Below are 15,929 nucleotides of genomic sequence, written 5' to 3'. Positions count from 1 at the left end.
CAGACACACATACAGTACACACACACACACACACACACACACACACACACATACAGTACAGACACACATACAGTACACACACACACTTACAGTACAGACACACACACACACATACAGTACAGACACACATACAGTACACACACAAACATACAGTACAGACACCCACACACACACACACACACACACACACACACATACAGTACAGACACACATACAGTACACACACAAACACACATACAGTACAGACACACATACAGTACACACACACACACACACACATACAGTACAGACACACATACAGTACACACACACACACACACACACACACACACACACACACAAACATACAGTACAGACACCCACACACACATACAGTACAGACACACATACAGTACACACACACACACATACAGTACAGACACACACACACACACACATACAGTACAGACACCCACACACACATACAGTACAGACACACACACACACACACATACAGTACAGACACACATACAGTACACACACACACACACACACACACACACACACACACACACACACACACAGTACAGACACACATACAGTACACACACACACACTTACAGTACAGACACACACACACACATACAGTACAGACACACATACAGTACACACACAAACATACAGTACAGACACCCACACACACACACACACACACACACATACAGTACAGACACACATACAGTACACACACAAACACACATACAGTACAGACACACATACAGTACACACACACACACACACACATACAGTACAGACACACATACAGTACACACACACACACACACACACACACACACACAAACATACAGTACAGACACCCACACACACATACAGTACAGACACACATACAGTACACACACACACACATACAGTACAGACACACACACACACACACACACACATACAGTACAGTACAGACACCCACACACACATACAGTACAGACACACACACACACACATACAGTACAGACACACAATAAATTTTTTGTTACATTTATGTATGACTAACTTGAAAAATATTCGTCACATTTAAGTTTATGACTTTGTTTATGTAGAAACTTTATTTAAATCTTAAACCTAGGCCCAAATATGTTTCTGAGTGCATTACAGTACATTGAATGCATATAACAGTTAATATATAATTAACATATTCAATTAATCTCTCAATTTAGAAGCTGTAATTTAAAACTGATTCCTAATAACAGGAAGTCGATGTAATTATCCGCGATGCTGTTATTAATAACCCATGCTGCGCGTGTTATTAGTTTTCATCAGCGCCCGCTGTGTGTGTGTGTGTGTGTGTGTGTGAGATCAGAGATCGAGATGTGTGTGTGTGTGAGATCAGAGATCGAGATGTGTGTGTGTGCGTGTGTGAGATCAGAGATCGAGATATGTGTGTGTGTGTGTGTGAGATCAGAGATCGAGTGAAACGCAGCTGAGCCTCGGGGATCATCAGGATCACACTTTCATCTCTTCATCAACTCCAGATCAGAGGCACCAGCGCTGCACGTTCACCTCTGGGAGTCCGTCACAGTTTCCCTGCATTAATAGCATGTTTTTCTGGTGAAGTCATGAGGCTCTGAACACTGTACGTCTTTGTTCCTGCGTCGCAATGCTAGTTATAATGGTGGTTTTATCCTGGTCGTTCACGCCTCGGAGTTAGAGAAAGCCTCAAAAAATGGGCGTGTAAACTGTGGGAAAAGGGGAGACAACAACCAATGAAACACAGACCTGCAACACAATCATTATACAGACACATGAATATGATCTCAGACAAAATATGATCTCAGAGAGATCACGCGCTCCGAAGGCGCTTCCACACAGCCAATCACGCGCTCCGAAGGCGCTTCTACACAGCCAATCACGCGCTCCGAAGGCGCTTCTACACAGCCAATCACACACTGCGAAGGCACGCTTCCACACAGCCAATCACACACTCCGAAGGCACGCTTCCACACAGCCAATCACACACTCCGAAGGCACGCTTCCACACAGCCAATCACGCGCTCCGAAGGCGCTTCCACACAGCCAATCACGCGCTCCGAAGGCGCTTCTACACAGCCAATCACGCGCTCCGAAGGCGCTTCCACACAGCCAATCACACGCTCCGAAGGCGCTTCCACACAGCCAATCACGCGCTCCGAAGGCGCTTCTACACAGCCAATCACACGCTCCGAAGGCGCTTCCACACAGCCAATCACACGCTCCGAAGGCGCTTCCACACAGCCAATCACGCGCTCCGAAGGCGCTTCTACACAGCCAATCACACCCTCCGAAGGCGCTTCCACACAGCCAATCACACACTCCGAAGGCGCTTCCACACAGCCAATCACGCGCTCCGAAGGCGCTTCTACACAGCCAATCACGCGCTCCGAAGGCGCTTCTACACAGCCAATCACACACTCCGAAGGCGCTTCCACACAGCCAATCACACACTCCGAAGGCGCTTCCACACAGCCAATCACGCGCTCCGAAGGCGCTTCTACACAGCCAATCACGCGCTCCGAAGGCGCTTCTACACAGCCAATCACGCGCTCCGAAGGCGCTTCCACACAGCCAATCACACGCTCCGAAGGCGCTTCCACACAGCCAATCACGCGCTCCGAAGGCGCTTCTACACAGCCAATCACACGCTCCGAAGGCGCTTCCACACAGCCAATCACACGCTCCGAAGGCGCTTCCACACAGCCAATCACGCGCTCCGAAGGCGCTTCTACACAGCCAATCACACACTCCGAAGGCACGCTTCCACACAGCCAATCACACCCTCCGAAGGCGCTTCCACACAGCCAATCACACACTCCGAAGGCGCTTCCACACAGCCAATCACGCGCTCCGAAGGCGCTTCTACACAGCCAATCACGCGCTCCGAAGGCGCTTCTACACAGCCAATCACACACTCCGAAGGCGCTTCCACACAGCCAATCACACACTCCGAAGGCGCTTCCACACAGCCAATCACACACTCCGAAGGCACGCTTCCACACAGCCAATCACGCGCTCCGAAGGCGCTTCTACACAGCCAATCACACACTCCGAAGGCGCTTCCACACAGCCAGTCACACGCTCCGAAGGCGCTTCCACACAGCCAATCACACGCTCCGAAGGCGCTTCCACACAGCCAATCACACGCTCCGAAGGCGCTTCCACACAGCCAATCACACGCTCCGAAGGCGCTTCCACACAGCCAATCACACGCTCCGAAGGCGCTTCCACACAGCCAATCACACGCTCCGAAGGCGCTTCCACACAGCCAATCACACGCTCCGAAGGCGCTTCCACACAGCCAATCACACGCTCCGAAGTGCTTCTACCTCACATTTTGTGACGCTGCCTCGACTTTGCTTTTCAACCCGGAAGAACGAAATGTTTGGAAAAATGCAAAAATAACAATTTCCACTATGAGTGTTTTTAGTGTTTTCAGTGATGTGCATATCTGTTCACATCTCAAAACATGTTTAGGGGTTTCAGACCCTTTCAGGCCTGTGAAACTTTATGGCCACCAGACTTCTCAAACAAAGCCTTCGGTTGTGAGCGTGAATCCGAGATCGGGAACGGCTGAAGAGTTTTGGAGGGTCTGAGGTGTTGTTTGGATGGCATGGAAAAAGCGAGTCAGGGAAAACCTTTACTAGTCGCAGCAGGAGTCAGGGAACTCCTGTATTGGGAACTGCTCCCAGAATGCTTTACACACGGACCTCTCAGCTTGATTAGAGCAATCGCAGAGCTTCAAGAGGTCTTCATCAGCGTTATCAAGCACTTGAGGACCAGCTTACATCAAGCTGAAATATAGCACCTTTTCTAGTGACTTTGGGAATAGTCGAATACCTTCGGGAAAAAATCTATTTCGATTGTGCTTGTCAATTCTTATCGATTCCTAATTTCAATTCCAATAAGGAACTCCAATTCCATTCACATTTAGTCTTATTGCAAAACATTTATTTGTAGCTGAATATTAGGGATGATTCTTTATATTTGAAAGCCGAAATCCGATATATTGGCCGATAAATCTAAATCCAGATTTTGATATAATTTTTGAGAGCCTGATTAAAAAAACAAAAGTCTCACCATTACAGCATTGTCCCAAGCACACAATTATAATGTTCTCGTAATTGTATGTAGCCGATATGACAGACTTGCACTTTGAAGAGATTCCAATCATAGCAGTTCAAAAGTATGAAAGACTTGAGGACCAGCTTACATCAGGCAGAAGATCGCACCTTTTCTAGTGACTTTGGGAATTGTCTAATATTTTTGGGACGAAAAATCTTGAACCAAACCTTCAGATTCTGATTTTGATTCTGCTTGTCAATTCCTAATTTTGATTCCCATAAAGGCAAAAGAAAATGTGGATATTATTCACATTTAGTCTTATTGCAAAACATTTAATTGTAGCTGAATATGACATGAACAAAAATCAACAGGCTAAAGCAGTGTTTCCCAACCTTTCTCGTGGCATGGCACAATTTTGATGAGTAAAAAAACCCACGTTACACCACTATATAAAAATATAACAAAATTGCAGAAAACATGCATGGTTTCAAATGGTATATACAATGTAGATATTAGGCTATATTAAAATTAGTCACTTTAAATGTGAAAGCTTAACCCTTTAGGCGCCAGAGGTTTTTTCCTAAAACGTTCGATTTTGACATCTTAATTTCAAAAGGCTATATCTTAAAAGTGATAAAAGAGAGAGACTTTCTGTAAATTAGAGAAATATTAAGGATGACCCAAAGTTTATGTAGGGATTACATTTTCCCATCTAATTTGCATATTATGACGTCATATGGTGGCAGCAATCTTGGATTATAGAATTTTCATGAAAAGTCACATGTTTAAATGATAAAATGCTGCACTTCTTTCCCCCCAAAATGTCCCTCACCTTCTCTATGCTATATTGCACAATACTGAATGCTCAGGTATATAGTAAGTAGTAAACAAACTGTGTAAATCATTACTAATAAATGGTAGAAACAAACCGAATGCATGTAGTGGTTGGCCTTTTGCTGTAGAGATTTTCCATTTACTACATACAGTAGGCACTCTGATTCCATGTATGGGGCACATATATATTATTCATATGACATACAAACACAAGTAGACGAGACCTGTTCAGTTCAAACGCTCACTCGCACAGATCATGAGTGAGATGATACGAGCAGCGCGGCCAGATCGAGTGTGCACAGCTCGGACTACTGTCATTGTCATTGTGACTCCTCACCCTGCCTCCACGTCGCCTCCTAACTGTCCTATGAATACTTCGACCTCGTCTAACATACCCAGTGGCATTAGACAAAGTCTCCACCACAATACTGTCGCCGCGATTGCGGAGAGGATCTGATAAAATGGCTCACTCGCACACTAGCTCCGCTTTTGATCGCACTGATTCAATGCGCTCTAACTCAAACATTTTGTATAGAAACATGACGTTTTTTTGATTCGGGGATGAAGTATGACATGTCTGCCATCCAGTGGAGGGGAGGTCGAACGAAATTTGACACCCAATTTGACAAAATCGGCCGTTTTAGTCAGTGCCGCATCTTGTCGAGTAAACTCGACCGTGGCGCCTAGAGGGTTAAATCTGATAGGAAACACAATAAGTATGATATTCTTGGTGATGATAAAACAACAAAGTATAGCATGTTAAAGTTGCCACTGTTTGAGGGTGAGCAAAAACACACTGTTTGTGTGTGTCCCTTTAAATGCAAATGAGCTGCAGCTCCCGGCACAGGGGGCGGAGCTTCAAGAGCTTGTGTGTGTGTGTGTGTGTGTGTGTGTGTGTTAGCAGCTTCGAATACCTCACACAGACATGCACTGAAAATTTCAAAAACTTTTAGCCTTTTAAAAGCCTTTTTATGTTCAAACCGGAGTCGGAGTCGGACTCCAGAAGTGACGACATGTAGAGCAACAGGACATTTCTGAATCGATAGTTGATGAATTTATGAAGCTGATGTGGAGTTAACTATCTTCTAGTCATTGATTAGCATATTCTGTCATGATAATCTATAAATCGCGTTCCCGGGGGCGGGGCTTATGCAAATTTAGTGTTAGTGATGTCACTAACCCGGGAAGAAGCTCATTGTAGTTCCTACCAGCCGTTTGTTGTAGTCCTTAAAAAGTGATTTCTTTAAAAGCAAATCTCTCCCTTTGCTTTGATCTATGAGTGTCGTAACTTTGCAGATGTTGTTTATGGTCAAACGGCAACATTACACACTAACTACAGTTAGAAAAGTGAAATCAACCACCCCTTAAAAACACTATATTTGGCTTCTAGACTAGACGGCAAAGACTAAGACTATTCTCTGCTCTTCAAACACAAAACCGTTTATTGACATAGTGTTTCTGTGAGTAAATGAAACGCTGTACTTAAATATCAGTTCTTGATTTTCCCTTTCATTGCAAACAAGCAGAAATCAGATTCTGGATGGAGGCGGGGTGGAGTTACAAGGGTTCAATATTTGTAAAACCCACATACAGACGTAAAGGATGACCAATAGCATTCATTTTATAAAACAATGACACAATATAGAGAGATTCAACAGCGCAACGGCCCAACAGCGCAGTGATATATTCTTATTTGTAGCATTTATTTTATAAATGTTTCGTTTTTTACCTGGTTTTGTTCGATATGACGTCACACCAGTTCATTCTTCGAGTTCACTTGAACTATATTGTGACTTTTAAGGTGGTTTGTTGGTCAGACTGGGAAACCGGCTGTGTTTTCCAGCAGTAAAGGAAGACACATCTTATGTTATATCCTGAGACTGGTGTGTGTAACGCAGTATTGAAGTGTAACTGATGGTTCGTCTCTGTGTTTCTCCACAGCCTGCATCTTTCGCTACAACGCTCTCTCTTTAGTCTACCTTCTGTACCTGCTGCTACTGCCCTGGTTTCAATGGCCCAACAAACACACACTACGAGGTAAGAGTGTTTCTCACACTTTTGTTTTCAATGGCGCAATACTGTCTGACTAGAACTGCTAAACACAATGATTGCTAAACGAATGATATTGTGTGATATGGGTGCAAATTTCATAGTTCAGGATATTTTTATCGTGTTGTTGTGTGTGTGTGTGTGTGTGTGTATTTTGTTATGATACAATAAAAAAGAAATCGATCTCCAACGATCCCTCTCTGTCTAGTAAGGGTTGAAACTCAAGACTCGAAGTCTGTTTGCCAAACCACATCTTGACCGACCTTGATAATAGAGGAATCCATTATAACCCACAACACATTCATTCCTGCAGTTCTAGACTTCATCAAGACTTCAAAGCCTAAACCATGATGGATAAAGGAAAGTTTCTTTGGCTCTTAAACGTGGTTTTGCATTGGCTTTCCCCATCCGAGCTCCAGGCTGTGTAATGTGTAGGGGTCAGGGGTCGGGTCCGTTTATCTTTGGGCTTTACATCTCTCGAGCTCGTATGGCAGGTGTTCACCGGAGCTGATGGCATTATGTATTTGATAACTGGGTTTAAACAAGGCGCTGAACACGTATGATGGTTAATGCTCCAGCGTTGAGTCAGAACAGAAGTATGTGGGATAATAAAGCACTCAGACTAATTGTGATTGTGCCCATCAACGCTGTCATTAAATCCAGTTCTAGCACAAAGCTTCTCTAATTGTTGATCCATTATTAAAGTGCCCCTTTTATGCTATTTTAAAAGCTCCTAATGTTGCTTTTGAGTCTCTTACAACAGGTTTACATTCATCAAAGGTCAATTTCCTCATAATATACAGTACAGTCAAACCAACATGTATTCAGACACCTTCAACATTTCTCACATTATCACATTCGCCAAATAAAATATAATAAAATATGACCAGAATCAGTTGATATTTGACTGGTTTTGTTCATCCTTCTGTTAGACTCTCACACATGAGTTATGTTGAATATCTGTCAGCTGTTAAATTTAAGTACATAATTAGATAATACCAGTTTAGCTCAACCAGTGACCAAGGCTTCATTTCGAAACACAAATGACTTGTAAAGGCGATTCTTTCTTTTGGGAGACAATAACTTTATTTATCGTGCACTTTCGACTTTTCAACAATGTTTACATTCACAAACCTCTATTACACACCGCATGAAGGGAATATTCGGCAAAAAAAAACAAAATAAGGGCACTTTAAAGGGATAGTTCACTTTGAAATAAATTTTTGGTATGTTTTAGCTTACCTCAAGGGCATCCAAGATGTAGGTGTCTTTGTTTCCGCAGTAGTTTCAATTTTGATATTTTTAGGTCAAACCGTTCTTGTCTGTCAGTCATATAATGCAGGTCTATGGTCACCACCTCAAAGAGCATGCACAGAGAAGTCCAAATTAAACATGATTTAATGACTCGTAAATGTAAGTACACATTGATGGCCTAAGACACGAAACGAGCGGTTTGTGTGAGAAAACCAACAGTATTTATATCGTTTTTACCTCTTGTAAACACAGCCACGTCCAAGTGATCTGACGGCGCCGGCGCTTCGGTCTGGAAGTGATCTCTCGCGCGTCACTCATTGTTTACACAGAGATTTCGGAAGTGTTACCTTTCACTGTGAAGATCTAAACATATTTAGATATACAGGATATCGCAATGGAAGACGATTTCGATATATCAACAGACCACGTTGAATTTTTTTCGCAACCGCGCGAGAGATCACTTTCGGCACTTTTCGGCGCTTGCGGAAATGTAATATTCACATTCATGGGAGTTTCATGGATGCTAAATATATCTACATGCATGTCACTATTCAAGGTTATTATCGTTAACTAAAACTAAAAACGGCAACACTTTATCTTACAGTGTCCTTGTTACACGTTACTGTAGTAATAACAGTAGATTATGCATAATTACATGCAATTAACCCTCAACCAAACCCGAACCCTATAGTAAGTACATGTAATTAATTAATATCACTCAGTACTTAAATGTATAATTACACTGTAACAATGACACCTTAAAATAAAGTGTAACCCTAACCTCATAGTAAGTACATGTTAATAATTGTATAATTACTAGGTGTGAGAATCGTTTGGAATCCCTTGATTCGATTCAAATTAATCGTGAGCTCGACTAACTAAACTAAACATTATTTAAGGCTATTTTCCATTAGTTCAGATATTGATATGAACTGCTGTTGTGAAGTGTAAGCTTCATTAATAATGCCGGTGCGTCTCTAAACTGTCATTGCATTAGACATTCAGAAAATCTATTTGTGAATTTTGTGAATCGATTAGAATCGCGAATCACATGTGAATCGATCCCCCCCCCACACACACACACACGCCTAGTCAACGAGTGAGTGGAGGCGGGGCTCATTTGCATATTCATAGAACCGCGTATACTCAATGAGGCAAGGGTGTCGAGTTACATTCAAGATATTTTAAGGCATTTTAAGGATAAAAACGTTTATTTTGGTGATCAAAGATGAGTTTTAAGGGATGAAATGATTGATTACAGGAGGACTTTAATGAGAGAGTCGTTTGTGAGGTTGTTTTCTGAGTCGTTCATGCATCAGCCTGCAGTAACGGGGATGACTTGTGTTTCTGTGTATAAACGGGCATGATGACCTCATGTTGGGCGTTCACACTTTTTCTGTTGCCATAACAGTGTGTGTGTGTGTGTGTGTGTGTGTGTGTGTGTGTCTGGTTCTCTGTTGGATGGCATGAGGAAAAACATTCCAGTGTCTGATTCGCATTATTGTAATTCCTGTAAATATATTTATTGTTAAAAGTGCTATATAAATGAAGATGACTTGACTTGACTAAGATTAATTGTTAGGTATCACAACATTAGAAAGACAAGACATTAATAAATTATTGTTATTTCAAAATCCAAAATGATCACATCATTAGTCAATAGACTCCTGAAGTTGATTTAAAATGTTGTCATTATCTATGTATGTTTGTTTATTTATTTATTTATTTTAACTGAAATTGGTGGCGGTGTTTAAAAAGAAATTGGGATGAATGATATATCAGTACCATTTCAGTTTTTGGGGATCAATATTTCAAACCTTTATTAATTGGTCATGATCTTTTTCCCTGTTTTTACCTTTGCCGCTCATTTATAGTTAATCTTTAAAATGCTAATTATTGAATAACACTGAAAAATGTGTATCTGTACTTTATAATGTTGTGATACCTAAAAATTAATCTTAGTCTTTAGTGTTTTATTTTAAACACTATATGTGTATTTATTTTATTTAAACAAAACCATGTGGAATTTTTAATATTCACCCTTTATCAGAAAAATAATGATAAAAACAATATTATTTTACAATTTATATAATGATAATAAAGTATATATCAGCCTATCTTTATTGTAATATTAAGATTTTTTCTTCTTTTAATTATCCAAATCCTAGTCTAATACCAAAAAGCTAAATATATGATTCCTGGAGCATAAGTATTTATATTATTTGTATTATTTGGTCTATCGCTATGGCAGATTGACACACACACACACACACACACACACACACACACACACACACACACACACACACACACACACACACACACACACACACACACACACACACACACACACACACACACACACACACACACACACACGTACACTTGGCTTTCCATGTTTTATGGGGACTTTCTATAGATATGATTTTTATACTCTACAAACTGTATTCTATCCCATAACCCGACCCATCACAGAAACATGCAAAACACTAGATATAAATAAAAACATGTTTTTAACCAGTGAGCAAGTAATATTTCAGGGCGTATAGCCAAGTGTAGGCAAACCTGTACACACACACACACACACATTGTTTTACAATATATGGCTATTTCTATTGTTGTTATTATTATTATTATGTTCTAATTGTTTAGTGTGAATGTAATGTAGGCTATTACATTATATTACTAAAAAGAGATTTATGTCCAATTAAAGTTTCAGAATTTTTTTCTGTTGAATTTGCACTCTGAACATGTTGCACTTCTCATATCTCCGGATGAGCGTTATTGTTTTGCCAGAGACGTTCACCTTGCTTGAATTCCTAGGTCTGCAAAGATATCTCTCCTCTGTGTGGATGTTGTTGTTCTCAGTCGGACTCAAATGACGGTCGTCTACGTGTGTTTGGGAGAATCTGAGAGTTTCCCGCTCAGAAAATCCCCTCGACAGCCAGCCGCTGTAAAACCCAACCTGGCGGTGAACAGTATTAATGGTTTTAATGAAAACCATCTTGCTTTTTTTCCTACTGTGGATTAGCTACACATTCTGTGGCCGGGAGATCCGGGGAAGCCAGTCGTGAACAATCAGAGGCTTAGGAGAAAGCTGTAGGAAAATGTAGATCACCGCTACAGAATGTCAGCCTGGGTATATTTGGGTCAAATTCACATTCATACTCACAGTTTCCTCAATTATTGATGTGTAAAGCTTAAGTTCAGAATAGCTTGTTCTGCTCACTGACTTGGCTTTGACCTTTTACTGTAATAACTGATGCATATTGCATGCAAGGATTGTGAGATTGTTCTCAAAACTCAAAAAGGTCCAATATGATGTTTAACTTTACACTAATGGCAAGGTTTAAACGTCTTAAAGAGGCAACAACTCACTTAATTTTGATAAATTCTTGATCTAGATAGAATACATGTGTTTTCATCTAACATTAATATATGTGACCCTGGATCACAGAACCAGTCACATGTCACACGGATATATTTGTGGCAATAGACATTGCATGGGTCAAAATTGTCGATTTTTCTTTTATGCCAAAAATCATTAGGATATTAAGTAAAGATTATGTTCCATGAAGATATTTTGTCAATTTTTCTACTGTAAATACATAAAAAATATATAGTTTTGAGTGGATGGAGAAAAATTGTGAACAAAAATGGACAATTTTAAAGGAGATTTTCTCAATATTTTGATTTTTTTGCATCCTCAGATTCCAGATATAGTCATATCTCGGCTAAATATTGTCCTATGCTAATAAACCATACATCAATGGAAAACTGACCCTTATGACTGGCTTTGTGGTCCAGGGTCACATATTTGGTTTGGTACTTGATAATTTTCCATTTAAGATTATTTAAAGTGGTTTAATTAATAATGGCTGTGTTGTTCTTAAATTTCCTCAAATGCACACTGGTATGCCATGAGACTTTCCGGATGCTTTCCCACAACTATATGTGTGAGCGTAACGTCCCGGAAAGCATGCATGCTCTCTTGGGGTGTGTGTGTGTGTGTGTGTGTGCCATGTGTCGCCCACTGTCTCACCAGTTACTTCAGAGACTTGCGTAAGACTTACTCTCTCACCAACATTCACTTCTTCAACCACAGTGATACTCGTGGGAAGAGTCGTTTTTGAGTCATCTTGAAGCATTATTTGTTTTGATAATGTGGTTTCATGAAATATTAGCTTAAACTGAATTGTAACAAATGACATCAGATTGTTGATGACAATATATATATACGAATTAACTGTATTTTTGGCCATGATGTGCATTATACACTGCTTGGAGCCTTTAAGATGTGTTTTATCGAATGAAATATGCGGTGACTGGCTCCATAACCTGTTCATAAACAAACAGTGAACAGCTCTGAGGACATATTTTAACATCCTAAGTATTTATATTCTGTATCTTTTTTAATAAAATCATACCCTGTATGTTGCTTTGCATAAAATTAAACAATATACAACACAATAACAAATTTATAGATAAAATAAAATGTACACAAACCTGTATATTACCATGCACCAATCTGATGGAGCTGCACTGCTCTCTCCTGAAGAGGTCGCAAAAAGCCTGCGATAAATAACTCAACCCCTGGGTTGTTACGTCTGACCCAGGATCTGGGTAACACAAAAACTACCCAAACACTGGGTTGTTACGTCTGAACCAGGAACTGGGTAACACAAAAACTACCCAAACACTGGGTTGTTACGTCTGAACCAGGAACTGGGTAACACAAAAACTACCCAAACACAGCGTTGTTACGTCTGACCCAGGATCTGGGTTACACAAAAACTACCCAAACACTGGGTTGTTACGTCTGAACCAGAAACTGAGTAACACAAAAACTACCCAAACACTGGGTTTTTACGTCTGACCCAGGATCTGGGTAACACAAAAACTACCCAAACACTGGGTTGTTACTTCTGACCCAGGATCTGTGTAACACAAAAACTACCCAAACACTGGGTTGTTACTTCTGACCCAGGATCTGTGTAACACAAAAACTACCCAAACACAGCGTTGTTACGTCTGACCCAGGATCTGGGTAACACAAAAACTACCCAAACACTGGGTTGTTACTTCTGACCCAGGATCTGTGTAACACAAAACCTACCTAAACACTGGGTTGTTACTTCTGACCCAGGATCTGTGTAACACAAAAACTACCCAAACACTGGGTTGTTACGTCTGACCCAGGATCTGGGTAACACAAAAACTACCCAAACACTGGGTTGTTACGTCTGAACCAGAAACTGAGTAACACAAAAACTACCCAAACACTGGGTTTTTACGTCTGACCCAGGATCTGGGTAACACAAAAACTACCCAAACACTGGGTTGTTATGTCTGACCCAGGATCTGTGTAACACAAAAACTACCCAAACACTGGGTTGTTACTTCTGACCCAGGATCTGTGTAACACAAAAACTACCCAAACACTGGGTTGTTATGTCTGACCCAGGATCTGGGTAACACAAAAACTACCCAAACACTGGGTTGTTACTTCTGACCCAGGATCTGTGTAACACAAAAACTACCCAAACACTGGGTTGTTACTTCTGACCCAGGATCTGTGTAACACAAAAACTACCCAAACACAGCGTTGTTACGTCTGACCCAGGATCTGGGTAACACAAAAACTACCCAAACACTGGGTTGTTACTTCTGTCCCAGGATCTGTGTAACACAAAACCTACCTAAACACTGGGTTGTTACTTCTGACCCAGGATCTGTGTAACACAAAAACTACCCAAACACTGGGTTGTTACGTCTGAACCAGAAACTGAGTAACACAAAAACTACCCAAACACTGGGTTTTTACGTCTGACCCAGGATCTGTGTAACACAAAAACTACCCAAACACTGGGTTGTTACTTCTGACCCAGGATCTGTGTAACACAAAAACTACCCAAACACTGGGTTGTTACTTCTGACCCAGGATCTGTGTAACACAAAAACTACCTGAACACAGCGTTGTTACGTCTGACCCAGGATCTGGGTAACACAAAAACTACCCAAACACTGGGTTGTTACTTATGACACAGGATCTGGGTTACACAAAAACTACCCAAACACTGGGTTGTTACTTCTGACCCAGGATCCGTGTAACACAAAAACTACCCAAACACTGCGTTGTTACGTCTGAACCAGGAACTGGGTAACACAAAAACTACCCAAACACTGCGTTGTTACTTATGACACAGGATCTGGGTTACACAAAAACTACCCAAACACTGGGTTGTTACATCTGACCCAGGATCTGGGTTACACAAAAACTACCCAAACACTGATCTGATTCATTATCTAGATAGAATACATTTGTTTTCATCTTAAAATTAATATTATTTGGTTTGGTACTTGATAATTTTCCATTTAAAGATTATTTAAAGTGGTTTAATCAATAATGGCTGTGTTGTTCTTAAATTGCCTCAAATGCACACTGGTATGTCATGAGACTTTCCGGATGCTTTCCCACAACTATATGTGTGAGCGTAACGTCCCGGAAAGCATGCATGCTCTCTTGGTGTGTGTGTGTGTGTGTGTATGCCATGTGTCGCCCACTGTCTCACCAGTTACTTCAGAGACTTGCGTAAGACTTACTCTCTCACCAAAATTCACTTCTTCAACCACAGTGATACTCGTGGGAAGAGTCGTTTTTGAGTCATCTTGAAGCATTATTTGTTTTGATAATGTGGTTTCATGAAATATTAGCTTAAACAGAATTGTAACAAATTACATCAGATTGTTGATGACAATATATATACGAATCAACTGTATTTTTGGCCATGATGTGCATTATACATAGCTTGGAGCCTTTAAGATGTGTTTTATCATCTGGGTTGTTACATCTGACCCAGGATCTGGGTAACACAAAAACTACCCAAACACTGGGTTGTTACGTCTGACCTAGGATCTGGGTTACAAAAAAACTACCCAAACACTGGGTTGTTACGTCTGACCCAGGATCTGGGTAACACAAAACTACTCAAACACTGGGTTGTTACGTCTGACCCAGGATCTGGGTAACACAAAACTACTCAAACACTGGGTTGTTACGTCTGACCCAGGATCTGGGTAACACAAAACATCCCAAACACTGGGTTGTTACGTCTGACCCAGGATCTGGGTAACACAAAAACTACCCAAACACTGGGTTGTTACGTCTGACCTAGGATCTGGGTTACAAAAAAACTACCCAAACACTGGGTTGTTACGTCTGACCCAGGATCTGGGTAACACAAAAACTACCCAAACACTGGGTTGTTACGTCTGACCCAGGATCTAGGTAACACAAAAACTACCCAAACACTGGGTTGTTACGTCTGACCCAGGATCTGGGTAACACAAAAACTACCCAAACACTGGGTGGTTACGTCTGACCCAGGGTCTGGGTTACACAAAAACTACCCAAACACTGGGTTGTTACGTCTGACACAGGATCTGGGTAACACAAAAACTACCCAAACACTGGGTGGTTACGTCTGACCCAGGGTCTGGGTTACACAAAAACTACCCAAACACTGGGTTTTTACGTCTGACACAGGATCTGGGTAACACAAATACTACCAAAACACTGACAAAATAAACCCAAAATACTCAACCCAGGATTTAGGTAGAAAAAATAACCCAAGGTTTTTTAGAGTGTGTGAAAATTCCCTTAGAATGCTCTTGGTCACCAAGATGAAACAAGTGTTTGAAAA

At 41.1% G+C, this 15,929-nt stretch overlaps 1 protein-coding gene across 1 annotated transcript in view; it reads left to right on the top strand.

The window, feature by feature from the left end:
• The window catches only part of piezo1 (piezo-type mechanosensitive ion channel component 1), a 149,668-nt gene that overhangs the window by 40,278 nt on the left and 93,461 nt on the right, over positions 1-15,929 (top strand). Inside the window, exon 2 of the mRNA XM_056234815.1 lies at positions 6,865-6,960. Within this exon, the coding sequence (XP_056090790.1) occupies positions 6,865-6,960 (96 nt within the window). The remainder of the gene's footprint in view (positions 1-6,864; positions 6,961-15,929) is intronic.

This window comes from Rhinichthys klamathensis, unplaced genomic scaffold (genome assembly GCF_029890125.1).
Source record: "Rhinichthys klamathensis goyatoka isolate OS25496 unplaced genomic scaffold, OSU_Roscu_1.1 h1tg000406l_1, whole genome shotgun sequence".
Lineage (NCBI taxonomy): Eukaryota > Metazoa > Chordata > Actinopteri > Cypriniformes > Leuciscidae > Rhinichthys > Rhinichthys klamathensis.
The sequence above is the reverse complement of the archived record's forward strand: the minus strand, read 5'-3'. Positions and strand labels throughout refer to the sequence as shown.